This window comes from Anomalospiza imberbis, chromosome 2 (genome assembly GCF_031753505.1).
Source record: "Anomalospiza imberbis isolate Cuckoo-Finch-1a 21T00152 chromosome 2, ASM3175350v1, whole genome shotgun sequence".
Classification (NCBI taxonomy): domain Eukaryota; kingdom Metazoa; phylum Chordata; class Aves; order Passeriformes; family Viduidae; genus Anomalospiza; species Anomalospiza imberbis.
Window position 1 is genome coordinate 13,790,060 of NC_089682.1, and position 27,986 is coordinate 13,818,045.

Below are 27,986 nucleotides of genomic sequence, written 5' to 3' on the forward strand. Positions count from 1 at the left end.
ACCTCTGCTGGCCATCGGCCTGAGGACATCGTTCTAATTTCAGCCTTTTCTCTTGTTACTGTCTTTTGTTGTTAGGGAAAGCATGTGGATGTGAGAGCTGCCCCAACATACGAGCAACCTGAGTGTTTTGTACGAAACAGGTAAAAATCCCACCAAACACTTGCTGTTTCCAGAGTTGGGTATGACAGAAATGCTTTATAAATTGAATAAAATCCCTAATGCAGTGATGAGAGCCAGTTTAGAGGTTCACCAGAGAGTAAAGGCTAAATTCCCAGCCCTTCCCTGTGGGAAATCAAACGGACTTCTTCATGGGAACCTCTTAAAGGCATAGAAGATGTTGCTGATAGTATTTCCTCCGTGGAACCTCTTAAAGGCATAGAAGATGTTGCTGATAGTATTTCCTCCGTGGAACCTCTTAAAGGCATAGAAGATGTTGCTGATAGTATTTCCTCCGTGGTCAGGGAAGCAGGTTTCCATGCAGGTAACCAGTTATCTCAAATACGTGTGTCTTGTGCCAACAACAGTGGCTTTGTCTGTTGGAAAACACATTAGTTGTCAGACTTTGCCTGGCTTTGCAGGTCCAAAAAAGCAGGTTTGGGGCAGACAACCACATGACTGAAATGGGCTGATGGAAATCCGTGTGAAACTGGTATGCCTGGTCTAACAATGGTTGTGACCTCCCACTTTCACCAATGCTACTATTTCCATACTTTCCTGATACAAGAGCTAGGAGTGAGTTCTGATGGATATACCTAGAGCAAACACATTGCCAGTGTTCGTGATCTGAAGAAATTAACAGGAGCACATTGTAAGAAACCTTCCAGTATCTATAACGGTGTTGCCAATGACAAAATGGAATTTGTCTTGCAACCCAGTAGTGTTGTACACTGGTCTGGAAAATAAATTTTCATAGTCTTTATCAGGCCACATGGTGTTTTCAATTTTGTATTAAATATCTTCTGGGAAAAACAACTGAGATACACGAGGTGTAGTGAGAACATGATGCAATACTTGGTTGTAGTTGCCTTGATGTTCACACATGTACAATCCCTCTTTTATGAAAATGAACCGAAAATACTGGACTCTGTAGTTACTTAGCTGTTTAAATTATGCAATAAATGCAGTGCAGAGTGTGTAAAATTATGGAAATAGTTTTTGTCACATTTGAAACAGCCTTTAAAAAGGACTTAATCCTTGCCAAACACCCTGTCAGGAATATGAAAAAATACACAAACTGTTGCTTCTATTTTAACAATGAGATTGTACATATTACATATTCTGAGGTACTCTTGCTATTTTGATTCACATATTTGGAAATGTTTGTAGTATAAAGAAAACCCAGAAAAGTCTAAAGTCTGTAAATTTCTAATTATTGTAGGATCATAGAATGGTTTATGTTGTAAGGGACCTCAAAGATCATTGAGTTCAAATCTTCCTGCCATGGGCAGAAACACCTTTCACTATCCCAGGTTGCTCACAGCCCCATCCAGCCTGGCCTTGAACACTTCCAGGGATGGGGCAAGCACAGCTTCTCTGAGCAACTTGTGCTAGTGCTTCACCACCCTCTCAGTAAAGAATTTCTTCCTAGCACCTAATTGAAACCTGCCCTTTTTTTAAAGCCATTCTCCCTTGTTCTGTTACTACATGCCCTTGTAAAAAGTCCATTTTCTAGCCTTCTTTTGGGCCCCCTTTAAGCACTCAAAGCTTCTGTAAGGTTTCCTTGGAGCCTTCTCTTGACCAGGCTGAACAATCCCAATAGGTAATCTTAAAATAGGTAAGAACATTTCTAAAAGTTGACATTATGTCACATGCCAATATACGTGTATTGGACATTTATGTATTAATTAAATAAAGCTTAAAATGTTAGAATTAAATAGTAACTAGTGTATTAATATAGCTCAAAAAAACTATATCCAGAATTTTATTCATTGTAATAGTCTCATTTAAGCCAGTGGTAACTGTTTAGCCACTGACTTTGTACAAATGCCTAAATCAGAGGGGTCAAATCTCAATTTAAATTAATATTCAGTAAGGTAATCTTGAGACTAGTGGTCATTGTCAGAGGCCTAAATGTAATTATTTAATTTTTTTAGGAGACTAGAATTGAGACATTATTAACATTTTTTTTTTTGATTGAAGCAAATTGTTCAATGTGAAGGAGAAGTGGATGGGAGGGATTTTTTGTGCTTTGAAATGTTGAGCTGTTTTAAATGTCAAAGCTGCTGTGGTTTTGTTTTGTGGCTAGGTTTGTGGTCCTCTTCTGTGGCAGTGTGTAGGAGAGACCTGAAGACCATCTTGCACCTCAGCTTGACACAAACTGCAGACAGCAAAATGACAGTCAGGTAAAACATAAAAGTCTTGCTTAGCTTTTTCCACCCTTGCTGACCTATGAAAGTCAAAAGTCTGAAGGGTGCAGAAGGATGCATGGTTTAGGTTGTATCATTTCTGTATGTGAGAAACTTAGTTTCTACTAATTTTTCTTTGTTGAAGCATTAGATATGGGTGGGTACATGTTTGCTGCAGCACACAGGTGGCTGGAACACCTGCTGTCTTGGCAGGGTCAGTCTGTAAAGGCCAGTTTTTTCACCATAAGCACACAAGTAGCAGGTTTTAAAACAGTGACTGGGGAGATGGGGCAAATGTACTGCATGAGTGAATGAGATGGAGTAGTAAGGAGTTGCAAAGCCGAGAGGGGTCTGACCATTGGGATGAAGGAGTGAATGGGAACTTGATTGTAGCAGAGGGAGCAGTGGGTGGGCAGTTGAGCAGAGTGGGAATCGCATTGGGAAGTCTTCGTGAGGCACTGCATGGAATAGCTGGTTCATTGTGTGAAGCCGTGAATGGTGGGAAAGACATTCAGCTTGGGGGTGGCAGGTATAGAGAAGGTACACTTCTTTTATAAATCAAGAATGGGGAGGGGGTGATAATGAGAGACTAAAAATAGGCTGTGAAGGGGATGGGAACTGCAGTAAACAGGGAGAGGATGGCAGCCTGTGGCCTGCTATTTAAAGCGGTGAGTGACATAGAAGGGTAGCAAATGGTTTGGGGGTGGTAGTGGCAAACTAAAGGTCCACGGAGGTTAGTTCATCTCGTACAATAAAATCTGAGTTTGCCAGGCAAAGGCAAAATAGCGAAAGCTAAGGGGTACTGTTTGCACTAAGGCAGGGCCCTGCTCACCCCACTCGGGGCCGTGCTCCCTGTGTGCAGTTTGTTCGCTGCTCAAGGGCTGCCGGTCCTGACCCCTGCGGCTCTGGTGACCCGGTTCCCACGCCGGCTGGGAAGGCAGCCTGCAGCCTGCGGAAAGCAGAGAGCTGGGATCAGCCCGCAGCACCTGCGGCTGGCCGGTGTCCGCGGAGGAGCTCAGCCGGCACCGAGCGGCGATTGCTGTAGCCCGGGGCGGCATGCAGGGCTACACCGGGCAGCTGCCATAGCAAACTGGGAGCTGCCATAGCCTCGGAGAAATTGGCCGGGAGGCAGCGGGGTGGGAGAGAGCAGCGCAACACCGACCCTCTGAAAGCGGACGCGTGTGGATGCGCGTCCTGGCGGGCCGGACGCAGATAACGCTTCTCGGTGTCGCTTTCTGCAGCCGTGCTCCTCGGGGCGTGCCGGGGCTCCGGTGTGTGCCGGGGGCCGGTGCCGGGGTGCCGGAGCCGTTCCGTGCCCCGGGCCCGCCCGCGCGGCCGCAGGTGCGGCGGAAGTGACGGCCGGCGGTGCTGCCGGGGGAACATGGCGCCTGCGGCCGCGCGGGGCAGCGCGGAAGGTAAACAAGCGTGAGGGCGGCGGGGACCCCGGGGGCGAGGCCGGGCCGGGCCGGGAGCGCCGGTGCCCGGGCGGCGCGGCGGGGGCGGCTCCCACCTCCCCCCCGAGCGCGGACGGCGGGGAGGAGGGAGCCCAGGATCCCCCCTTCTTCCTCCGCCTCCTTCTCCTCCTCCTCCCAGCTTCGCCTCAGCCATTGCCCCTCTCCGCAGCCCCCCGGCGCCTCCCTCCGCCGCCCCCGGCTGTATGGTACACGGAGCCAGGGCCCCTCTCCGCCGCTCCAGCGGGAGGAGCCGCGTCCTCAGCGCCGCCGCTGCCGAGAGGTGGGTGAAGGATCCCCCGGGCCCTCCCGCCGGCGCCGCCCGCCCCATCGAAGGCGGCCCGGGCCCTCCTGGCCCTCAGGGACCCTCCGGGACCCTCCTCCCCGGGCCGGGGGACGGCGGACCGGGTGCCCGCGGGCGGGGAGCAGGCGGGCTGGAGCGGGGATCGGGCACGGCGAATGCCTGGCGGGTCCGGGGCGGCCGCAGCCCCGCCGGGCCCCTCGGATTCCTGCGGCCGCACGGCGCGGACCCCGGGCCTGGCAGCCCCGCTTGCCGGGGAGCTCAGCCTGCGAGCCGGCTGAAGTAGGTCATCTGAGTTCCTGCCCCGAAAATGGCCATTTTTACCCGCCCCCTCCCCACCGTACCTGATCGCGAAAAAAGTATCTGTGATCTGAACGAGTAGAGCTACGCAGGGTTGGTACTAGAGCTTTGATCTATTTGGTGAATACTGCAAGGTCACTTAAAAATTTAAAGTTTTTGCCTTTTTATTGTTTGGGGTTTGGGTTTTTTTACTCCCATTTAGAAAAGAAATAGGAGAATCATAAAGCTGATACTGGATAAAAGGACAGAACTACTGGAGTCTGGCTTCCTGTGGACTTGTTATATAAACTTGTCTGTAGAATAACCCTGCTCTTGCACCACCATTGCCCCAGTTCACATTCAGATCCCCTTAGTATACCACCATGCATACCACCATGCACCAGCATACTTCCCGTGTTTTCCCTTCCATCACCTAGAAAACCTGTTTAATTTCTACCACATGTCCTATAAACTTTCTCCCTGACACTCATCTCCTTTCACTTTCCTTAATTATACCCTGTGGCTGGTTTGGATCTACACATGTGTTGATTTGCCTTTCAGTGAGCAGAGCACAGCAGATAAGCATTGAGCTCACACTGGAAATATCAGACCTTTTTCATTCATCTAGCTGCTAGTTTGGGGGATATGTGCAGAAATAAAATAGGTTTGAGATTTCTCTGTTTCTGACAAGTGAGTTTGGCATTTGGTAGTGAGGTCAAAACCTGTGTGTCTTGAACAAAGGGCACAATTAATGTCATTTTCTCAGAAGATGCTAGGAGTACATACTAAATTAGCAATAAAGATACAGATAACAAAAAGACAAATGGAGGGTGGAGTTTAGCAATCCTAATTTAAATTTAAAATATTTTTACTAACATAGTTTGAATACTACTTTTTACTGTTTTCTATCTTATTATGCTAAAAAATTTTAAGTCAGAAATGATAGGATTTTTTTGTTACTAACAGATACTTAGCTTGCTACTTTTCTGTATAAAAAAAATACACTATAATTTTCTTAATAAAAATCGTCACGGTGACAGAATCAGGCTTCATTCATACTTTTTTCTTACATTTGAAAAGGTTAATCATTCTATAAGACGCAAATATGTATATATGTAAGAAGGACTGATATTGTTCAGGATAGAGCAGTCCTGTCCACTTTGACAGCAGTGGCAAATCTGTAGTTTTCAACACTACTGTCATTTAACTTCTAGGTATTAGTAATGCAAGTTTTCCAGTTAAAGATAGTTCTCATTTTGGTGGATGTATCAGCTGTTTTATACAGGGCGCCTGTTCTGGTATCAGTGCAATTGGGAGAGCGTGGAGCTGAGCTTGCTCTGTGTTTGGGAGCAGGCTTTTCTGTACAGGTGCTGTGATGCAGTGACCTCTTAGACAGATGGTTCAAGCCATCTTAGTGTCTGTGAAGTGCAGTTACAGGTTCTGGCACACGTACAGTGAAGATTAACCATGCTGAGCTGAGGCACAATCCACGCTGAGTTTTAGTAGATTTGGTTGTAACTGGTTCTGATACTTTTGACATGGCTGTAATGACCATAATGACACCAAGTGCTGCTGTTGCTATGTGCTGATTCAGACTGCTCCCAGGTAGCAACAGGAGCTGTGACAGGGGAGCTGTCCTGGTCAGCTCTGTGTCCCTAAGAAATGGAGTCTGGGCAGCTTTCAGGAGGAGCCAAGTTTTAAGTTCTGTCAGTCTGGTTCCTCTGACTGGTGGTGATTGGTAAGCTCCTAACTTCTCCATTCTCAAGTAATCCAGTGCTTCTGAAATTCTCAAGATGGATTGGATGAAGTCTTAAACGTGAACATACCAATGTGTTGAAGATAAATGGCTTCCCAAATTTAGTGTACTAATTACAAAGGATTTCAGATAAAACACACGGAAACTGGATGTATTTCTTTGTTCCCTATGTTGCAATTTTTGTAGCAATGGAAAGTTTTGATAGTCACTGGTTATTGGTCTATCCCACATGACATCACTCCTTCTGTTGCTGTTAGTGGGGGATTGTGATGAAAAATGGTGGACAAAATTTAATGGTTTTAGTTTTAAACCATGTAAACAAAGGTTTAATTTGGGGGATAAATGATTTATGCTGTGTATGTTATAATTGCATTCTTACTCAATACAGTACACTGCTTTCAAAGGCCCAGCCTTCAGCCATGTGTGCAGTTGTGAATGTTTGCTAGTGTGTTCAAATACTTGTATTCTCATATGTGTGTATAACATTAGACTGTGGAGAAATGTCCTCTTTCTGCACAAAAGCATATTAACAAAACTAGGGTCAAAGAATTCTGCTCTAGGCAGCCTTTGCTGTGCACCTCATCAAATAAAGCATGCATGGTAGCTTTAAATTTTACGTTTAAGTGCATGCATTTGGTGGATGGAAGAGATTATTGCATTTTAAGCTCTATTTTAGTACTTAGTGTAACCAAAGCATGGTTCTGTGTGTCTGGTGAAATATCTTTATGGTGTAACTCGTAGATAGTGTTTTATTATGTGAAAATTTGTTGTTCAGCTTGTCCACAAACATGATTTCTTAGAATATCTATGGGATAAGTAAAATGGACAAGTACTCCATAATTAATAAACAAAACAAATCTTGCTCATTCTGTCTCAGCATCCCAGATGAGTTACTAAGGAACAACAGTAAAGGAAAGCTGAAATTTTCCTTTGAACTCGTGTGCTAGACTTGGTATTGTCAATAGAAATTATTAATAGGACAATAAATTTCTGTCCCTAGAAAATGCATATAAGCTTACATATGACATAGACACGTATTCAAAGGGCCCTTTTTTGGTAGTACTGCTTTTGGAGAGATTGTAAATCCAGGAGGACACGAGTCAAAAGCAGATATTCTATAACTTGCTTCTCAATAGCCAGTGCATTTAGACTCCATTTCTTCTGCTTGTGACTAACAGCCTCAGACACCCTGAGGAAAGAAGGTTCTCCTTGTTTAGCAAGAAAAAGCAGTCTAGAGTAGGATTTTCAGACTTTCATTACAGCTGCAGAATAAATATGAGAAATCAGTGTTCCAAGTAAGTGGTTTTACAGTTAGAGCACTGTAAAATCTAATGCATTATGTGCTTGAAGAGGAAAAAATGTGAGGAACAGCTAATAAGGTTAAATGTATTTCTCTCTTGGCTTTTCAGCAGTCTTCCTGTGCTGCAATATCCTGATCAGCTCTAATATGTGCAGAACAATAAGGAATATCAATGTACATTGCCCCCCACCTCCCCTTCATTGTTTATACATTGGATTTTTTTTGTTCCCGTTTTCCTATAGACCACTGCAGGCTCCATGTCTTCCATTGGATTAAGTGTGCAGCTGTGATTTGCATGCATGAAGAAAATCTAACTGAATTTTCAATTTTTATTGAAAATATGGAAAAAAATGTTATGTATTGTCCTCTGGGAAATAACTGCAGCATTTGAATAGTGCTTAGAATTACATCAAAGATTGCAAGTATGTGTGTGGGAGGAATGGCATAGCTATGCTTTAGAAAAATTACTTGGTTTGAGAGTATTTTGTATTGCTTTTTTTAATGTTTGAACTACCACATTGCTATTTGCTTTTGACGGAGGATGTTAGCTTTAGAAATGAAGATTTTTTTACCAGTTAAGCATAATATGCATTTAATTATCTACTTTCCCAGTTTTTGTACTATTTTAACCCCTTTGTGCATTTGCACTGGCAATACCTTTTTTTGTTTTAAAGAAAAATTTACCTGCTAATAATGTTCATGGCTTTATGCCAAGAAAAGGATATTTACTCCTTTTATTTAATGCAGGAAGACAAGTAGTCCTTTTGCTTTTCACTTATGGAATACTAAAGCTTCTTTAGATGGTGTAAGGAGAAGTCTTACTGGTTTTGTGTCTACCTTCGTAATCCATTACATTCTCACTGCTGTTTAGGAGGAAAAATATGTTAATGTTGAAAACTGTAGATTTACTAAAAGTAATATCAGCAGGAATGTGAAAAGAAGGATTAAGTGATTTAAACACCTACATTTTTAAAACATTCAGAAATAATAATTTCCAAGTGTTGACTCCTTTCTTACTATTATGGAGATTTGTGGCTGACTCAATGTTTTAAATATTTTTATGGAATAGCCAGTTGTAGAGAGATGTAAATTTGGAACGGTAAAGGGTGTTCCTTAAATACAGGTGGGTTTCATTTCTCAGTATTTCAGTGATTGCTGCCTTGTTAGATTTAAAATTCAAAGGATAATAACATATCCATGATTTTTTTGGTGTAAGTATATTTGTCTTACTTCTATTTAATCAGAATTAAAAAGAAGGTCTCAAAAAAAAAAAAAAAAACCCAAATCTTTGCGGTGTCTGTGCAAAAGCAACACAGTCACAGATTCACAGACTAGTTGAGGTTGTAAGGGACCTCTGGAGGTCATCTGTGCCACCTGCAGGGCCACGTAGAGCCAGTTGCCCAGGACTCTCTGGTGCTGGTTTGGCTGGGGGCTTTTTGTTTGTGTTGTGTTTTGTTTGTTTGTTTTGGAATTGTTGTTTGATTGTGATGAGTATTATTTACTTGTTTTCATCCTTAAAAGCAACACTGGAGGTGCATCTACCATGTCTCTCCTTAACTTCACTTCCAGCTTTTCCTTTTTGTTTCTTTGAGGGTGGTGAAAGAGGCCTTTCTTTTAGGGCCATCCTGTGTACAAGTTAATGTGTCTCCTTTTATTTGAGGAGTACCCATAATGTAATTACCTTTATCAAGGTAAGGGCAAAGATCCTTCTGTGTGTTTAGAGCTTGCTGCTGTGGTTTTTCAGTGCTGTTCAGGTACACAGTAATGCACATAGTCTTTTGAAGAACTCCCTTCACTAGGATTACCTGTGTGATTGGGATCCCATTATTTGCAGATGAATATGTAATTGCTTCTGTCACTTGGGGAATGTTGCTTCATTTTTTACTTCTCCCTTGATACATTGTTGCATTTTTCTGTTCTCGCTCTCACATTTGCAAATTCCAACTGCCCTTTCCCATTTTTAACCCTGATCATGAAACTGATGCTGAGCCAAGTCTTAGTTGGTCTCCTAAAGCTCTATAACTTACACAGTTGTACTGTCTGAGAGTCCTTGTAACCACTGAACTTCTTGGCTGATTCCAGGCAGCAGTGAGAGTTGTTTTCAGTCGCTGTATATTTTATGAAAATGAGTGTCCCATTTAAAGGCAAGTGATCATTAAATCCCTTGAACAGGAAGGACTGAGGTATGAGCTCAGCTCTTATTAAACATCAGAGAACTGGGGATGGGAGGAGAGGAGTTACAAGTTCTCCAATGAAAGAAGGAAGCTAATATTGGTCCTTACCTTTTTATTTGATACCAGAAATCCAATTAGAAAGCAAAATTCTGTGAAGTCAGGCTTTATGCTTCCTCTTCAGTTGGGTGCTTATTTTTGAGGTGGTAAGAATTAGTGAAGTGGTTCTTTCCTCATCTGCTTTTGTGTAAGAGTTGGCAACAACTGAGAAAAATATCTGATGGTAATTTTTTTTCTTTCTGGTAGGCATTTGATGTTGAGGACTAAGAGACTCACAATGTGAGGTTCCAGAGCAGTTTGCATGTTTCTCTTTGTCTTCAGTGACATTGAAGGGAAGGTGCTGTCTTGGATACTGGTGAGAAAGTGATTGGATTGTCATTTGTTCTTTGCTCCTGCTCTTACTTTTAGGAATTTGAATTCTGTGAGAAAGCCTTAATTGTAATGAACACTCCCAGCATTGGCTTTATCATGCACAGTGCCCATCATCAGGCTTCAGCAGTGTGGGAGTGGTGCTAATTCCAGGAGATGTGGCTACTGACACCCATTCACCAGTTTAGTTTTGCACAAACAAAGGGTATCTCCAGTTTGGTTTTCCAGGATGTGTGCTGAGGAGTGAAGGAGAGATGATTAACCATTGATGAGTCTAATAAAATGCATTCCTGTTACAATGGCAGCAGCCAGAATGTGGTGCTTGAGGAAGTGGGGGTAAGTGGTAACTGCTCTCTGAGGCTGTGAAATATAGGCCAGCCTGGAATAACTTCTGGGCCCATATACTTATGTGAAGTTTTATGACCTTGAGAATCTGCAGGTTTTTCTAATGTGTTGGTATTATTTAGATTTTAATGTGTGTTACCAGTACCAAAGCATTATTAGCTTTATTTGTTATAGAAAACTCAGAGTTAAATGCAACAAATATCTGAGGGAAAGTTGAAGTGTAATTTAAGGTGGGATGAAATGGAAAAAAAGTAGCTGAGCCATTCTAATAGTGAGTGAATGCCAAATAGGGAAGTTGTTGCTCTTTCTCTCTTCCTGCACAAGTATGTGTCCTGCCCTCTTCATCAGGTTGGTTCTTGTGCCAGACCCCACAGTATCAAGTCAGAAGTCAGCTCACTGGGAAGCAGAAAGATTCCTAGTTTTGAGGTTTTGTGTGTGCTGGGAGTCGGGGTGGTCATGTTTCTGTCATGTGTCTTTTTCACGTCTGTCCCTCCCTGCTCTTAGTTTATTTTTTAGTCATGTTTAAGAGTTGAATTGACTTTCTGGAGAAGCCCAGTGAACCCCAGAAATGGCTCAAAGTAGGCAGCAGGAGCTCAGGTCCTGGAATTTGACAGAGAAGGAAAATGCAGTGTGCTGTGGTCCTTTGATGAATTGTTAATTGGTTCGAGCTGTGTTGGGCAACTTCACCCTACCTAAACCCAAGGAAGCTGAGCAACATTTTGAGAAATTTCTGGATTTTGAATAGGTTTTTATTTTGATTATTGAATTGACTTTAACAGGGTAGGATCCTGCTACTCTTAGATTGGGTTTTTTTTTTGCTTATTTGCAGTTTAATTATAGCTTGCATATAAGAAACATTACATTTGCAAATGCTTAATGAGCAATTAAGCTTCATTTAGCCCACTGTACAGAATTTTTTTTTGTGACCTATTCTTGTCAGTGCTTCTTGTTGCCTTAATATTTTGCACTTCATAGATCTCATAACTTAATATTAATCACTATAATAAGAAATGGGGGGGAACATGATGGGACTGTGTTTTTACAGGAGAAGTGAAGTATACAATCTCAAATAGTATCATGAAAATGTTCATTTTCCTACAAATAACTTTTGAGTAAATTGAGTAAATAACTTTTGAGTAAATTGACTTAGATTTTAAAACATAATAACTTTTTTAGATCATATAATGTACAGATCTACTGAAGCTTGTTTCTGAAGTTAAGGAAGTTTGGCTTCCTTTTTTTGAGACCTTTGATATCCAAGAGTGGGTGTCTTATTGCTCCCCTGAGATAAATTCTTTAGAAGGATTGACAGGGGGAGAGGAAAAAAACCATGACAACCTTTTTAGTTCATTATATTACATGAATTAACTTGGAGTAAGGAATCATTTTAGTAGTGTTGCATAGTTATTTTTGTTCCTTAACCTGTTTTTAAAATGAGAATATTTGGTTTGGGGAGAAGTATTTCAGGTTTGTGTTTTAAGTTATTTCCTCAGTTGATTTTTCAGCTGGAGACAGAACAGAAAGAATAGTGAAGACTTTTAAGTCCTAATCAAAGCAATCTCATTTGGGATTTATCTGGTCAGGAAGGGCTTGTAATATGTTACTAGAAATTATGATTTATTTTTATTTTTATTTATTTTCTTTCTTCCCCCCAGGTGATTCATGGCAGGGGACGTGGAAGGGTTTAGCTCCTCCATCCATGACACCAGTGTCTCTGCAGGATTCAGAGCACTGTATGAGGAGGGATTGCTTCTTGATGTCACACTTGTCATTGAAGACCACCAATTTCAGGCCCATAAAGCACTGCTTGCCACCCAGAGTGATTACTTCAGGATTATGTTCACAGCAGACATGCGAGAACGAGATCAGGACAAAATCCATTTGAAAGGTCTGACAGCTACAGGCTTCAGTCATGTCCTCCAATTCATGTACTATGGAACTATTGAACTGAGTATGAACACTGTTCATGAAATCCTTCAGGCTGCCATGTATGTCCAGCTTATAGAGGTGGTAAAGTTTTGCTGCTCTTTTCTCTTAGCTAAAATCTGCTTAGAAAACTGTGCAGAAATTATGAGACTTCTGGATGATTTTGGTGTAAACATCGAAGGAGTCAGGGAAAAATTGGATTCCTTTCTGCTAGAGAATTTTGTGCCACTCATGTCCAGACCTGACTTTCTTTCATATCTGAGCTTTGAGAAGCTCATGTCTTACTTGGATAATGATCATCTGAGCAGGTTTCCAGAGATAGAGCTGTATGAAGCTGTTCAGGCCTGGCTACGCCATGATAGAAGACGCTGGAGACATACGGACACCATCATTCAGAACATCAGGTTTTGTTTGATGACACCATCCAGTGTTTTTGAGAAGGTTGGTGCATTTGAAAAGCAATAGGCAGGATTCATCATTTAGCTAGGGCAGCATGCCATTCCATAGGTAAGATTCCGGAAGCTATGAAAAGGAACAAAATGATAGCATTTATTTTTCTAATAAAGAAAACACAGAAGGCAAACATCTAGAAGTGTTGTCTTTGGTTATTAGACAATAATACTACAGTGGCTGGAGAACAGGTTTGTTTGCAGTACTTGTTTACATGTGACTTAATATGGAAAAGACCTTTTGAAATAAGGTCACTTGTGTCTAGTTTGATTTCAGACATTCATAACTGTTTTCCACAAGTTGCTTCTTGCTTTCCAGAGGCTTTAGACCTGCACATAATATGTAGGGTGTATGTTATGATGATTGTTATCAATATAATCAAAAATAGTGACTGTAGATCTTATGTAGCTTAAGTACAGGGGAGGGTTATTTATAAATGACAAGTAGCATCTGCTCTTAAACCTGCAGAGTTGTGGTGTTTTTTTATCTTCAGTGCTTGTACTACTGCACCGCAGTTAGAAGTAAGCCCTGATCCTGCAAAGTTACACATTGTCTTGGTTGTACACAAGACATAATACAATCAACAATTATTGATGGTATCAAATGTAATGATTTACTTTAAATATCAGAGGACTCTTTGTAACAGGTGATCTCAGTTAACTTTCGTTGCATGGAGTAAGAGTTAAAAGAGAACTTGCCTTTCCTACTCTTCTGTTGAAGAACAGACAAGAAAATTGTTTTCTAGTTCTTCAGAATCTCTGAATGTTTGTTACTAGTAGAGGATTACAGTACTTTGTAAGCAGTTCTCTTACAGGCCAGTAACAGTGTTCAGGTTAGTAATTACTTGATCTGTGCTGTTTTAACAATGTTAATTTTGTGTTATAAGATACAACTTCTGTATTTTTCACCTCTCAGCAAATTAATAGGACTTCAGACCCCATGTTTTTGTTGTGCTTCTTACAAATTAATCTTCCATGTATTTTTACTTTAGTGAATATACAGACCAGGTTGTATTGGTTTTGGTGGTTTTCAGGGCCACTGGATCATCTAAGCAGTATTCTTAGACATATTTGTATTTCAGATTACAAGAGCTATTAATTACTTCAGACTAGTGAATTTTTATATTTTGGATTTTTTTCTCTGTGTGTGAACTGAGTATAGGAAGTAATAATACTTCTTATACTCATGATGCTGTATTGGATTATAGACATAAAATAAATACCTAAACATATTTTAGAACACTAATGTAACGTTTATATTGGGTTAAAACATTTTTAATTAGTAGGAGCTCAACTCTGCAGAATACTGTATATTATCTTGTTTTAAATAGCGCTTCTGCCATATTAATACATCATTTAAGCCCTTCAGTAATAAAACTTAAATAATTCACAACATATTTTTTTGAAGTTAATCTAATAAAGTAGGATTTGTGTGAGTCTGCTTCAGCAGTATGAGTTTTGGGGATGGCAGCTCAAGCATCAAGATGTCTTCAGTTAAATTTCTGTAAGTGCAAGTGAAAGTGTATGTTAGTCTTCAGCATTATATTTGGGTATAACTTCTGGACTTGGTTTTAATATCACTGGTATAAACCCTGCATACAGTGCTTCTCATGTTTCATCTTGACAGCTACCAAATGGCCCAATAGGTACAACTTCAGGAGATCAGTTGTTTTCAGCATGCCAGGTTATATACCTACATGCAAAAGCTTTATCTGGTAATACCCTCTCTGTTAATTGTATGTGGGAGCAGAGAAAAGCCAGTGAAGATTATGGAGTGAGACAGCTCAGCAGAGGGAAGCAGAGCTAATTATGTCATTTGTTACTGCAGCTAGGAATGTATTTGTGTTCTACCCTGGCTGGAGAGTATTAAGTTATCCAGCAGGACAAGTGACAAAGGACAACTGCAGTTGGAGCCAACATCAGAATATAGAACACTTTATTTTTTCAATAAAAGAGCATGTCTGTTCACTGTTCTGGCAGTAACTCAGAGAGAGGCTCTTTCTTCTCTCTGTAGAATGGGGAAATAGTGGTCAAACTCCCTTTTTTGAAGATCCACAAACAGAATCCACCCTTTTTCTGAAGCCAGCGCATACTAAATGCATGAATGTACCAAATACAGTCTGAGGTTGACTCTTCCAGTTCACCAAACTCTGTATTTGCTATACACTGGCTGGCTTGTTATGTACTTTTTTGTAATCTTTCTAATACACATTTCTCAGATGCCTGTCACTGTAGCATATAAGTAACTTATATCATTTAACTTTGCAAGTCATGGTAAGGATACTTTCGTCCTCTTAAGCCATTCTGTTCCATACATCATTTTTTTGGAGAGATGTACAATTTAAAAATTGGTGAGTCTAGATTAATACCTGGAGGCTGATGTGCATTTAGAATGCACAAGTGAAGGTACAGCATACTTGCTTACTACAAAATGTCTTGGAAGAATGGCTTCTGAACTATGAGTAGGTACTCTTTTGTTCCTCAGCCTTTAAAGTACATGCAGATGCATGGGGGAAAATGGAAATATAAATCAAGTAAGGATTTAGAGAATAGGCAAAGTATTTGGGGAAAAGCACAAGTTTCACTATCCATCTTGTGCTTTCCTTTTTTATTAAACATATCCATGGCTCTGTAAGTCTTGAGGAAGTTGGAGTGCCTTTCACTCAGATCTCTATGTTACTGGAGGCAACCGTGCCATGATTTCCCTGAAATATACTGTTTAAGCTCCATTTAGATTCTGTGTACTACTCAGATTGAAATGTTGTTTCAAAATCTCTGTCCTTAAAACCCTGAGAGTTTTTATGTCCAGTCTCTAAGGTTTATTATGACTAACTCATGCTTATTAATTGCTAGCTTAAATCAAAAGCTTACTAATCACTAGGTTCATCATCTGTTGTAGAGGTAGGATGAATAGCACATTATCTTTGAATATTTGCTCTCCTGTTCCTAGAAAATAGTAATTCTTGAGATGATGTCATTGTAACTTTAAGTTCCTGTGACTTTTCCTTACATAAATGTGTTGAATTATTTTTTCCCATTTGCCTCCATTTCTAGTAGTACATCTGTATCTACTTACACAACTTCATTTGCTGAAGCATAGAATAAGAAGTGTGGATGAATTCAGGGGCCTCTCTTATTGTAAATAGGTGCTGTGCTCAATATTTTTGGGTGTTAAGATTACTGTTGATTTGAATAGATTTGGTAGCAGTATTTATTACGTGCAGAGATTCTTAATTATGGCATATAGATTGTTGACTCCACTCTGATTTGAGAGATTCGATTGAGTTAGACTGCAGCTTGATTTTGACAATTTCTCTTTCCAGCTTCTAAAAAAGGAGCAGCTGAGTAATCAATTTGAGGGCATTTTCCTTGCTGCACAGAGGCTGTGCCTTTCTATGGTTAGGCTGAAAACACTTAAGTGATTTCTATTCTTGCAGAATAGCCCTTCACTGCTACTGAGCAGTTCTCATACCAGATTATAATTGTGATTAGAATATGGCTGGAGATAAATAGATGTGAAAATAATAAGGATCCTTGTTAGTGGAGTTGATGGACCTTTAGTTTTAATTCAGGTTAATCTCTAGTAAAATAAGTTTGGGGTTTTGTTTCGAGTAAGAATTTGGTCTTCAGAAGTGTGATACAGATGCTGTCATTGTTCATTGGAAAGGTGGGGCATTGTTTCTGTACTCCTGGTAGCTGAGTTTGAGTTGCATCACACATTCAGAATTGGCAGCCTTAGGAAACATAAGCACAATAAGTTAGAATCTTTAAAACAGTTCTCTGTTTCCATGACTAGAGATGATAAAGAGACATTATGAGCCATTGAGATTTTTCTGTGCTTTTGTTTTTGTTTGTCTTTGAGATTTTTTTACCAGTTCTACAGAAGGAAGCAAGATAATAGCCACCCCATATAATAACATACTAAAATTTAGTAACCAGGTGCACAAATAATAGCTGTTTAGTTTGGGCAGTCTAGAAGAAGCCTTTCTTTCTGATTTTGAAAGCTTTTTATTGCAAACCTAAGTAACAAGAATACAAATAGAGCAGTAGCTGTAAATGGTTGTATGAGGAAATTTTGTTCTAAAAAGTCTGTATACTGAAGTCAAAAGTGTTACAGAACATTTACCTTGCATTTCATTGCTCTTCCTTCAGCTTATTAATTGGCATAATTGTTTTTGGGGAGGGGGAAAGCTGATGAACATAATGTGGGACACAGTTGGTCTTTTGTGGAGATAACTTTTCAAATTAGAAAGTAATGGCTTAATTTTTTGTTTTACTTCTTCATATAATATAAATGGAAGATTTGGAGACTTCCATAGCTGCTACAACTGGAAAAGCATGCATTCAATACAGCAGAAAAATAGGCAATTATTAATCACTGCACTAACTTGGAAAGCCATCACTTTTTATGGAGTGTTTCACTGGTTTAAAATGAAAAAGAGGAAATGCATTAAAGCTCAAATTTACTGTGACTGGAGGGATGCCCCTGGGGGCAAGTGAAGAGATGGATGTTTTTAATTATTTTTACATCTTTTATTATGGAATAACACATTTGATTTTGTTTATGCTTTTCTCAGTCTGTGTAGCAGAAGTACTGACTGTGAACCACTGGTAGTTCATACACTGAGATAGTTCCCATTTCTCTGTCTCTGGAGATCTTGTGGAAGCTCTTACATTAGGCTGTGTCCAAGCATAACCTCGTTAAGAGGATTTTCTCCAGAAAATTAAAGAATTGGAAAGAATGTACAGAAAATCACATGAGCAAAGTTTTAGCACTTGGATTAAATTCCTTTTTTCACGGAATGACTGGGGTTAATAAGGAAGTCCAACTTAAAATGCCTTTGAGACCCTGCAGCAGGATAACAGAACAGTTTAAAGAAAAACTTCGAAAATGCTTTGAAGCATTTATATATTTTTATCAATTCAGAGTTGATGATGTACTCTTTAGGAATGCGCATTTGTTTCACTTCAGGGTTCCTGACAATTGCTGTACATTTCCACCTCTTTTGCCAAAATCCATGTGTTCTGTTTGCTTGTTGGCAATTATTGACACATTCCTTCCAGAGATTCTGCATTTAAACTTAACAGGAAGATTTGTCTGTTGATAAGCATTTTGATATTTGCTGAGCAACTTCTTGTTGCTACTTACAGGTAGTGGCAGAGTCTCCTTTTGAAAGCTGAGGGCTTTCCTTCTGCATGTTTTGGGTATCAGATAGAAATTCCTGCAGAAGGCCATGGGCTTTCATCTGCTGACATTCACAACTTACAGTTGTTTTAAATACCAAACTACTTTAATTTTAATGCTTGTCTCTTTTGATTATATACACAAGTAATGAAAATTACTGTAAAATTATTTGAAAGTGTAGGCAGAGGGGTTTTCTTACTAGTAGGGGTTGAACAGGGCTTTCAAATATTTGTGACATTTCATAATGTGTGACTGAAGGTGGGCCAAATAACCTACATTTGCTTTGTTTTCATTTGCATTAAGCAAGTGTGAGCAGTCTGTACTTTCCTATAGGCATGTCCTAACATTCATCTTAGACCATCATTTGAGCCTCAGGAGAGGTACTGCTCCTGTATGCAGAGGTTATGCTGGTGAAAGGTGGATGGCTAAAAACAGGGATATTTTTCCTTGACAGACAAGTCTAGGAATGTTCCAGTTACCTTTTCTCACCAGAAGTGAGGTAGTCGATCACTCTTGTTTTGTGGGATTTTTTTTTCTTCATGTTGTAAGAAGTGCTAGTGCTTGTGTATTTTCATGTTTAGCTCTTCAAACTTGTTGTGCTTGTCGAAGCTTCCCCGTGATCTTCAGTCACAGAGGGGTGTTGTTAACTGGGAGTTGCATTTGCTCCATCATGTCTTTTTCATTTGAGGTAAGAGCTTGAGGCTTTGCTTTGACATGAGTGCCTTTGTCAAGGCAAGCAGTAGTAAACTAATAGATTGGTTCCCTGGTCTTGAGGGTCTCTCTCTGGAATTAGAGATACTCCTTGTTTCCTTTGGCATGCTCTCATGGGGTGAGATTTAGGCTATGTGAAGGAGTACAATGATGAGGTTATAGGCTTATTTTAATTCCAGTTTCTGGCTGGCATTCCAATTTCTAGATCTAATAACAGAGTTGTAAATGCTGAGGGAGAAAGAAAAAACATTTCAATATCTGCCAGGCTTTACTGATATGCTTCACATTGTAAGCATGTTGATCCTGTTGTCTTCCATTATTGTCCAAGAAAACCTGAACTGCGTATAGGTGGAACAAAGATAATTTGTATTTTCATTTAACTCCAAAGAGGATAGCTCCAGTTTGGGAATCCCTGAAGTAGTCCTGCCGGTTTAGAATTTGAAAGTTCCTTTTAAGGATAAAGTAGCCCAGCCATGGTTTTGTTATTTTAACTTCCTTTTTCATTTTTTAACCTTTATATGTTACCATTTTTCTGTGCTGTGTTTCTCCCTGCCAGCGTATTTTCTGTAATTTATGTTCAGTCTTTTCAGTCAGGCAAGGTTTATGGTTTATTCTAACAAATACCATATGAGCAAATCTGCCTTTGTATGATATATTATTTATTTGCAACAAGAAAACAGAGCTGTTGTTCCCACAAGAGTTGGGCTTACTGTGTGTTTTCTGTAAGTACCATACCTGAGTAGACCTTTTTGCTCCAAAATCACTTCTGGTAAAAACAGTAGAAAGAGGCTGTACATTGCTTCAAGAATAATATATATGATCTGCATGTGACCATCCTCCTTTTTTCAAACAAAGATTAGTTGAACGTGTCAAAATTGAAGTGGAGGAAAGAAAAAGTGTTAATAAAAACATCCAGTCACTGTCACTCTTGAGCTATACATTGCTTTGCAATAGTAGGTTAATATTTGGCTTTTTGAAATCTGGTGTTTCAAACTGTCTCAAAAACTATGCAAATTGTGTTCAGTAATAACAGTTCAAAAGATTTTTTTTTAAATAATTCTTTGACAGCAGAATGTCTTAATTACTACACAAGAAAGATATGATTACCAGATGGCTAACAAAATTTTAATGGTATGTGTTTATGGAACAAGCAGCTACTTTATTCACAAGGTATAAAGAACATTAATTTGCAAATTACTTTCCATATATGTCAAAATTCATACCACCCCCCCTGAGACATTTGTTCTTTGGGACAGAGGACAGGAGGAGGTGGGGTAAAAGATACTTAAAAAGAGTAGCTCCTGGTGTTACCTTGTGATCACTTGAAATTTCAGAGTGGCCTCTTGATTTTTTTCAGAACTTTGCTTCTTATTTGGAGCTGGTGGATACTAAAGGCTTTTGGACTGTTTGAAAGCAATCCAATTTTATGTGAAAGAAACTGGGATTTAGGAACAAATTGATGGAGGGTTTGTGGATTTGGCAGCATCTAGCAGGTTTTGATTTGTTTTAGAAGTGTGATTCATTCACAATGCTGTGTTACACCAGACTCTACAGGAAGAGTGAGACATCTGAAGAAATTCCCATGGTGAGCTGAGGATTGCCTTGATCTAGATTAATTAAAATGTTCAAGACAGGGGTGTGTTTTGGAATGGTCTCAGGACCAGCCTCAGGCACTTAAATTGGCTTAGACAGTAGGAAGGGTCTCAGAAGGAATTCTTATTTTCCCCTGCGCCTACAACTCCAATAAAACTGAGCAGGGATGGCTTTTAGGTTGTAACTCTCACCTGGGAAGTGGAAGTTCAAACCTACCTCTGCAATTTGCCAAAGAAATGCACAACCAAAGGATTATAGGTGGAGATGTTTCCTTCTTGTGTTAAAGGCATGTGTTAGCATGTGGAGACTCACAGAGGGGAAGCCGTAAGGTCATCATCGTGATGAGTGGTTGGTGCAAACACATATTCTGAAGGAAGGTGGTTGGGTACCTTCCCTTCCCACCCCATGGCAATTAAATAGCCCTGTGAGCCTAGCATTTGAGAGCTCAGGCTTCATTTCTGATAATTCAGGAAAAAGCCAGACTAGAGTAGATCTTAGTAACCACAGAAAATGGGTGTGTAGAGTGTCTTTGAAACCCAGGAAAAGATGGAATTTTTAATTTGGGTGCTTTATTGATTAAGCAGAAGATGAACAGAAGCTGTTTTCAGGAGAAGGAATAATGGGTTTTAGACTTGGGGATTTCAGTTGTGCCTAATTCCAGCATAAATTCTGCATGTGATTATTCTGCTGAAAATGTTAGTCACTGCTCTTAATCACTAAATTGCCTTCTGGATTTTATGTAACAATACATCAGTTTAAACCTTCATGCATAAATGCAATTGCTCTCAAGATTGCTTGAATGAAACAAAATAATCTTCTAATGACATATAGTGATTTAGGTTTTCTGAATTGTTTCTCTTGGTCAGAATTTTAATATCTTTTAAATGTATTCATAGGTAAAAACATCAGAGTTTTATCGATACTCCCGGCAACTGCGACATGAGGTTGACCAAGCCATGAATTACTTTCATAGCGTTCACCAACAGCCTTTGATGGAAATGAAATCGAACAAAATTCGTTCTGCCAAACCCCAGACTGCAGTATTTAGAGGAATGATAGGACACAGTATGGTAAACAGTAAAATTCTTCTCTTGCACAAACCGAGGGTCTGGTGGGAACTAGAGGGTCCTCAAGTACCTTTACGACCAGACTGCCTTGCCATTGTAAATAACTTTGTGTTCTTATTAGGTGGGGAAGAACTGGGGCCAGATGGTGAGTTCCATGCTTCATCCAAAGTGTTTAGATATGACCCAAGACAGAACACTTGGTTACGAATGGCAGACATGTCTGTGCCACGTTCTGAGTTTGCTGTTGGAGTGATTGGCAGGTATGTTTATGCAGTGGCTGGGAGAACCAGGGATGAAACGTTTTACTCCACTGAACGCTATGATATTACTGAAGATAAATGGGAATTTGTGGATCCCTATCCAGTCAATAAGTACGGACATGAAGGGACTGTGCTTGGTAACAAGTTGTATATCACTGGTGGAATTACATCATCTTCAACTTCTAAGCAAGTGTGTGTGTTTGATCCCAGTAAAGAAGGGACTGTAGAGCAGCGAACACGGAGAACTCAAGTGGTCACTAACTGTTGGGAGAACAAATGTAAAATGAATTATGCGAGATGCTTTCACAAAATGATTTCTTATAATGGTAAGCTTTATGTCTTTGGTGGTGTCTGTGTGATCCTGAGAGCTTCCTTTGAATCTCAAGGATGTCCATCTACAGAGGTTTATGACCCTGATACCGATCAATGGACTATATTGGCTTCCATGCCAATAGGTAGGAGCGGTCATGGTGTAGCTGTTCTGGACAAACAGATAATGGTTCTTGGAGGCCTTTGTTACAATGGTCATTACAGTGATTCGATTCTCACTTTTGATCCAGAGGAAAACAAATGGAAAGAAGATGAATATCCCAGGATGCCGTGCAAGCTGGATGGCTTACAGGTCTGCAGCCTGCACTTCCCTGAGTATGTTTTGGAGCATGTTAGACGTTGCAGCTAAAACGGAATGAAAAACCCAATCAAATACAAAAAAGCTATACTAATTTGTTGAAAAAAATTACAAACCAGTCGAATTCCTGCAGAGACATTTCCTTGTGTATAAGAACAATGCCTAAATGCTCAAGAGAAACAGGATGTACAGGGAGTGTACTTACCAAGTTTATTAGAAAAGGTGATAGTTGGTCTGACCTTGTGAAAGCTTTGTTGTTTTTTTTTTAACAAATATAATTGTAAGTATGAGAAAAAAATATATTTTTCAGTCTGCTTTTTTTTGGTAACATTTTATGTCCACAATGTGTTCTCTTTTTTAATGGCCATTATACCACTATGCTTTTGAAATAAGTTGAGTTTGACAAAATATTTGTGAAAGGAAGAGAAGAAAGCTGTTATTTTCATTTTTTATTGAGCATCAAAATACCTGTACTTGGGTACAACCAGGTATAAAGTAACAAACCAAACTATTTCTGTATCTTATGTTGTCTTTTAGATGCTTTTTCCATTAACTGCAAAGTACTCTCAAATCTACTAGGTGTTTTTTATTTCCCTTATTTACTTTGGAGAAGAATTTTAACCCTTTTGCATGACCCTTTTCCTGGTTTTGTATAGTTGTACCAGTAAGTCTGCCAAAATGCAAATTACACATTTTCTACTAAATTGAAAACAAAGCATTTTTATATTCAAAACACTATTTCTATGCTGCCTTCTATTGTCTGTGTTGTGTTTGTTGGTGAGTAAAAAAATGTATACCCACATGTGCATACACTGTAAAAAATGTATATAAATCATCTTTTTATGTGCAGTTACAATATTATATTTTAACTAGTGCACAGATTCAGCCATATCTGTTGAATTTAGGGTATTCTTTCATGAGCTAAATAGTTCAGAGTTCTTAAGTGAAACTGGAAGCCTCATTTGGTATCAAAGTATCTTATCTTTAGTATATACTGATTGATTCAGTAACCTTAAACTCTTTATATTGTTGCTACATAATGAACTGTTAGTTATTTGTTATTTTATAAATTATTTCTTAAAAAGTAAACTCATTTTACCTGAGTTTCTTTTTGGTTTCAATGTGCTGCCCAGTTTTCTTTTTTAATAAAAATAGAAAACGTCAATAAGCAAATGCTCAGCACTGCTGTAACCCACAGTTATTTTTGGAACTGGATACTGGATATGCTACAGTTTATTGTCAATACTTTTCTTATACTCACACTTCAATATGAGTACTCATACTTGAAGTGGTATAATATTTTTGTTATTATTTAATTATTAACTGTTAAGAACTACTGTGTTTTGAAAATGTGGAGTTAGGTGATTGGTTTATTAGTATAATTTCTGTTTCTTTTATAAAAATCTACAGAACAATGGCTACTGACCTTGGAGTGCCTGAATAGAGATGGCTGGCCCAAGAGGGCTTTGACTATTCCATTGTGTTAACTTGCAGGTATAAATGACAGTAGATTGATAAGAATTATCTGCCAAGACATAAATAGTAACAGTAACTGCATTTGGACTGTCTTTGTGGATGTAAATTAGCCACTTCTAGAGCCCAAAGGAGACATCTGGGGAAGCTGAAGGCTCACACGTAAGTTCAGATGCTGAAATGTGAGCTGCATATTTTGTAAAATCTTACGCTGCTGTGTTTCATTTTAAGCAATAGACTTTACTTTATATGCAGCAATGCAAAACCACTTTATTCAGCATCTTCCAGTCAGAATTCACTGTAGAAAAGGAATGTACAGTACTCAGGGAGTTCAAAAGAATGCACTTACAAAGGGACCAAAATCACCCTAAATTTTCTATGTTAAAAATAACACCTACTTGTGTAAATGAATTTCAAATAATAGAAGTTAAAACAATGTGTAAAACTTCTCATATTGTGTTCTGGTATCTTTGTAGGAATTATGTTCTGGGTTGAAATGTCAGTTTTTGGAGCTATATGGTGAATCAGCAGATTTTTAGGGTTTGTTTATTGTTAGAAATTATTTATTAATCGAGTATTTGCATATGTTTTAAAACAAAGAGGGAATGCTTGCCATCATAGCTGTAGTGATAAGTTATTTACACCAGAAGGGACTGGACCAAATATTGATATTCAGCCTTCTGATGCAGACTAGTTTGCAGCTAAATTTGTCTTTTTTAATAAGAATTCAGTTTACTGAATTAGGAATCTAATTTACTTTCTTGAGAGCCTAACTTAAAGAAAATGTGGCTTACACTAAAACCTCAGTTTCACTGTGAGACGTGTACATCACCCTACATGGGGAGAGATAAACTGACTCTGGTAGGTGCTGGCTGTGTGCTGACTGTACATAGTTCATGGAATATTGGGGCACAAGAGAAAAAAAAAAAACAGGTTGGGGGATTTTTGTTTGTTTGTTGGGGTTGGTTTTTTTGTTGGTTTGTTTGGTGGTTTTGTTGTTATTTTTTTTTTGTCACCAGCTCATTTCTTAATGGGGCAGCAAGCTAATCCTGTGTGAGGCGGCTGTCAAGGGCACGTTACATAGAGAAGAGTACTTCACTTTGTGGGGCCAGTGCCAGTGTGAGGGACAGCCCTGGATCTGGATATCTGGTGTTCAGGAGTCAGATGTCTTGGAGACATGGCCAAGACTTTATTAAAAGTAGTGGTAAGGGATATGGGTGTTTCAAGTTACATTTTTGAGTCTGCATTTAAGCGCCTTCTGAAGCTCTGTGCACTCGGCAGCTGCCACTAAAGTCACTGCTGAGTGCTGATGCTTGAAAAATGGAGAACTAGATCGGTTTTGGTGCTCTGCTTTTAAGCTCATGTTTATCTTCAGGAGCCCAGTTCTGAAAGATCTTGTTCAGGATTGTAGTAGTAATTGTTCTCTGAAATTATAATTGAACTGTTAGTTTCAGCTTCCCTGAAGCTATGTCTCAACTGAGAGGCTGGCTGTAACCTTTCCAGCATTAGGGATGGTTGGAATTTGCTTGGGATTAGAATGGAGGGGATATGTGAGAATGTTTTGTCAATTTACATATCTACCATGCTTTCACTGTTTGACACCTGAAATATAAAAATTAGCTTCTCTTCTCCTTTACATAAATATAATGGAACTTTTGAGGCAGTTACTTTGGTTACTTGGAGGGATTTTTTAATTGATTTTTTTAAATGTTTGCTCTTAGTATTTAGCTCCAGATAATTTCATACCTTAATGGGAACGAACCTAAAATGACTAATAAGAATTGCCTATTACTGTCAAATTTTGAGCATTATGGTCAGATTAAGATGGGTTTTAAAAAACATTTAAATGCCTCTCATTTGTGAAGGAATAGCTAAGTTATAATCTTTGGTTATTAGATTTGTGGAGGTTCTCCTATTCCCATCCCATGATGGAATACCAGCAAAACGAAGGTCACCCACATGTTTAAAATTCAACATATGATTTGCTTTGAAAAGCAAATGTGCTTGCCTTTTTTTAGAAAGGTGGACATTGTGAGTTGCAGTTTAGGGGGTTTTTTTCCACATCTATAGAAAAAATGTATCAGCTTCATGTCTTAATTTAGCAACCAACTTCAGGAAGAAATTTTCTTTTCAAACAAGATAATAGACAAAAAGCACAGTGTTCCTGAAAAGGGACTGGATACTGCCAGTTCCCGTTTCATATGCTCCTAGGTCTGTTTTTAGGGGGCAGATTTTTTTTTGTACGTGCTGCATAAGGAAAAAATAGCTCACTTTCTGCCACAAAGTGTTGGTAGTTTCATTGTGGGAGGCAATGGAATTGCCAATCAGCTGGCAAAAAGAAACTTTAGGTACTTTTTCCCCATGAATTCAACTGGAAGAAAGCAGACCTTAGGTTTACAGAGGTCCTGCTGTTTCAGAAAGCACTGCTAGCAAGTGGCAGCATATGAGCTTCCTGGTAACCTGCTTTTATGTTACTTTCTTTTGAAAAATGTGGATGCCCTGCTTCCTGCAGTATGATAGCAGTCCTGTTAGAACTAGCTCTGAGGGTTTGACTGTAATGCTTCCCTGGTTCCTGAGCTTTGCAGCTATGTATTCCTGAGGCCCTCCTGCCTTAGACTCCTAAGTGCTGCCTTTCCTCTTGCTGATAATACGGTAACTACTTGTGTCAGGGATGAAGCTTCACTTGACACTCAGGAAACAAAAATAAAATTCAGCAGCTGCAGATTCAAAACTGATGTAAAAAACCCCATTGCTTAACTCATTATGTCCATTCTTTAGCAAAGGGAGGGTAAGCATTGTGGGGAGACACTGACAGTTCTTTAAAATAAAGTTTATGTCAGCCTGCGTATGTTAAAGTCTTTTTAGAAGTAGTTGCATTTGTAGAGGTATTTTGCCTTTTTAATATACTTTTTCTTTTAAAAAAAAGTGAATTGGGCCCCAGATTCTTTTAACACTTCAGATGTGGACTTCACAAATGTGAATAGTCCAATACAAAGAAACAGAAAGCTCTAAGCTACTTAAAACATGTAAGCACATGTGTTACTAAGCCTGTGCCTAAGAGTTTATTGGGTTGGGGCCATCAGAGGAAACATCTCTACTGCTAATAAAAATATATATGGGTGGTGAAGTTACTTGAATACACGTAGGTGGGGAAGTTTTCTGTCACACGTGGTGGGGTTTACTGAAGGAGAGTGAGAATATAACTGGAAAACACATCATCTATTTGAACACATCATCAACTTGCTGGCGTCCTGTAGCTAACATTCTGAGATTTTCATGTTTGTTAAACAACTTAAAGCTGCTTAAAATAAATACTAATGACTACTTTTGCATCTGTATTCTATTTTTGGAAGTTGGTGAGTAACTTGAAAATTTCCATTTTTTGTGGGTAAACTTGATAAAACATAGTTGTATGTGGCAGGTGGCAGAAAAACTAATTTGTTTTGAGCACAGCTTTCCTGTGTGTCCCTCTACTAATTTTTTTTACACTTCTCTAAGTTCAATTTATGTAATCTCTTAAAAATAGCTTTCAGAAATCATTTTTAAATACCTTTGGAATAATATTAAGTTGGTAGCTAGGGGAAAATAATTTCTATTTGCAGATGGTTTTATTTATGGCTCTGGTAGAAAAATCTTACTGTAAGTCTAGGAAATGAAGTGCTCTGTAGGACTGTAAAGTCAGCTATATTTAGGGGGGCTTTTATTACCTCAGTGGGACTCACCTAACTTTTATGTCAGTGTTGGAGCAGGTGAAGGCAAGAGTGAATTTTGTTTTCATGTTAAATATTTTTCCCTATATATTGTTATTTTTGTAGATCTTTCTAAAATAAATTATTATATGCTGGAGAATGCAATTCCACTATAATATCCCACAATTCCAGTGTACAATATCAGATTGTTTGTATTGAAAAGAATGTATTTGATAAGTTAACAGGAAAAGTTATTTTCAAACTGTACTGTGTTTGTGTCTAGCTATTGGAAATACTTTCCCTATAGAAAATCAAAATTATATGTATATGTCCTCATATATACATTTGGATTAACTATCTAATGATTACCCTAGGACTGCTATAAGTTTATCTAAATAATTTAAGAATTGTCTCTTTTTAAATGTTTTAAAGCATTTTTTCTTGTCTTCTTTTTTTTTGGCAGAAAGTAATTTTCCCTTGCTATGGATACAGTATGCTCAGACTTGCATATGTGCTCTGTTTGGGTTTCAAGCTGAAAAAAATGTATAAAATGTGTATAAAGAAAAGTGTAAATAAAATATTTTTAATCTTTAAACATTCTTGTGTAAGCTTTGTAGTACTCAAAAAT

The 27,986-nt window shown here is 39.0% G+C and overlaps 1 protein-coding gene across 6 annotated transcripts; it reads left to right on the forward strand.

The window, feature by feature from the left end:
* The first annotated feature begins 42 nt into the window (after positions 1–42).
* KLHL15 (kelch like family member 15) lies at positions 43–27,953 on the forward strand. Of its 6 annotated transcripts, none has more exons than XM_068179860.1 (5): positions 43–140; positions 2,246–2,342; positions 3,969–4,079; positions 12,033–12,744; positions 21,138–27,953. In XM_068179860.1, the coding sequence occupies exons 4-5, from the start codon at positions 12,040–12,042 to the stop codon at positions 22,245–22,247; spliced, it is 1,815 nt and encodes a 604-aa protein (XP_068035961.1). In that variant the 5' UTR covers positions 43–140; positions 2,246–2,342; positions 3,969–4,079; positions 12,033–12,039; the 3' UTR covers positions 22,248–27,953. The 6 variants fall into 6 exon arrangements, with proteins under 6 accessions (XP_068035961.1, XP_068035965.1, XP_068035960.1 ...); XM_068179864.1 differs by lacking the exon at positions 3,969–4,079 and having other exon boundaries at positions 21,138–21,311; positions 21,430–21,790; XM_068179859.1 differs by lacking the exon at positions 3,969–4,079.
* The last annotated feature ends 33 nt before the right edge of the window (positions 27,954–27,986 follow it).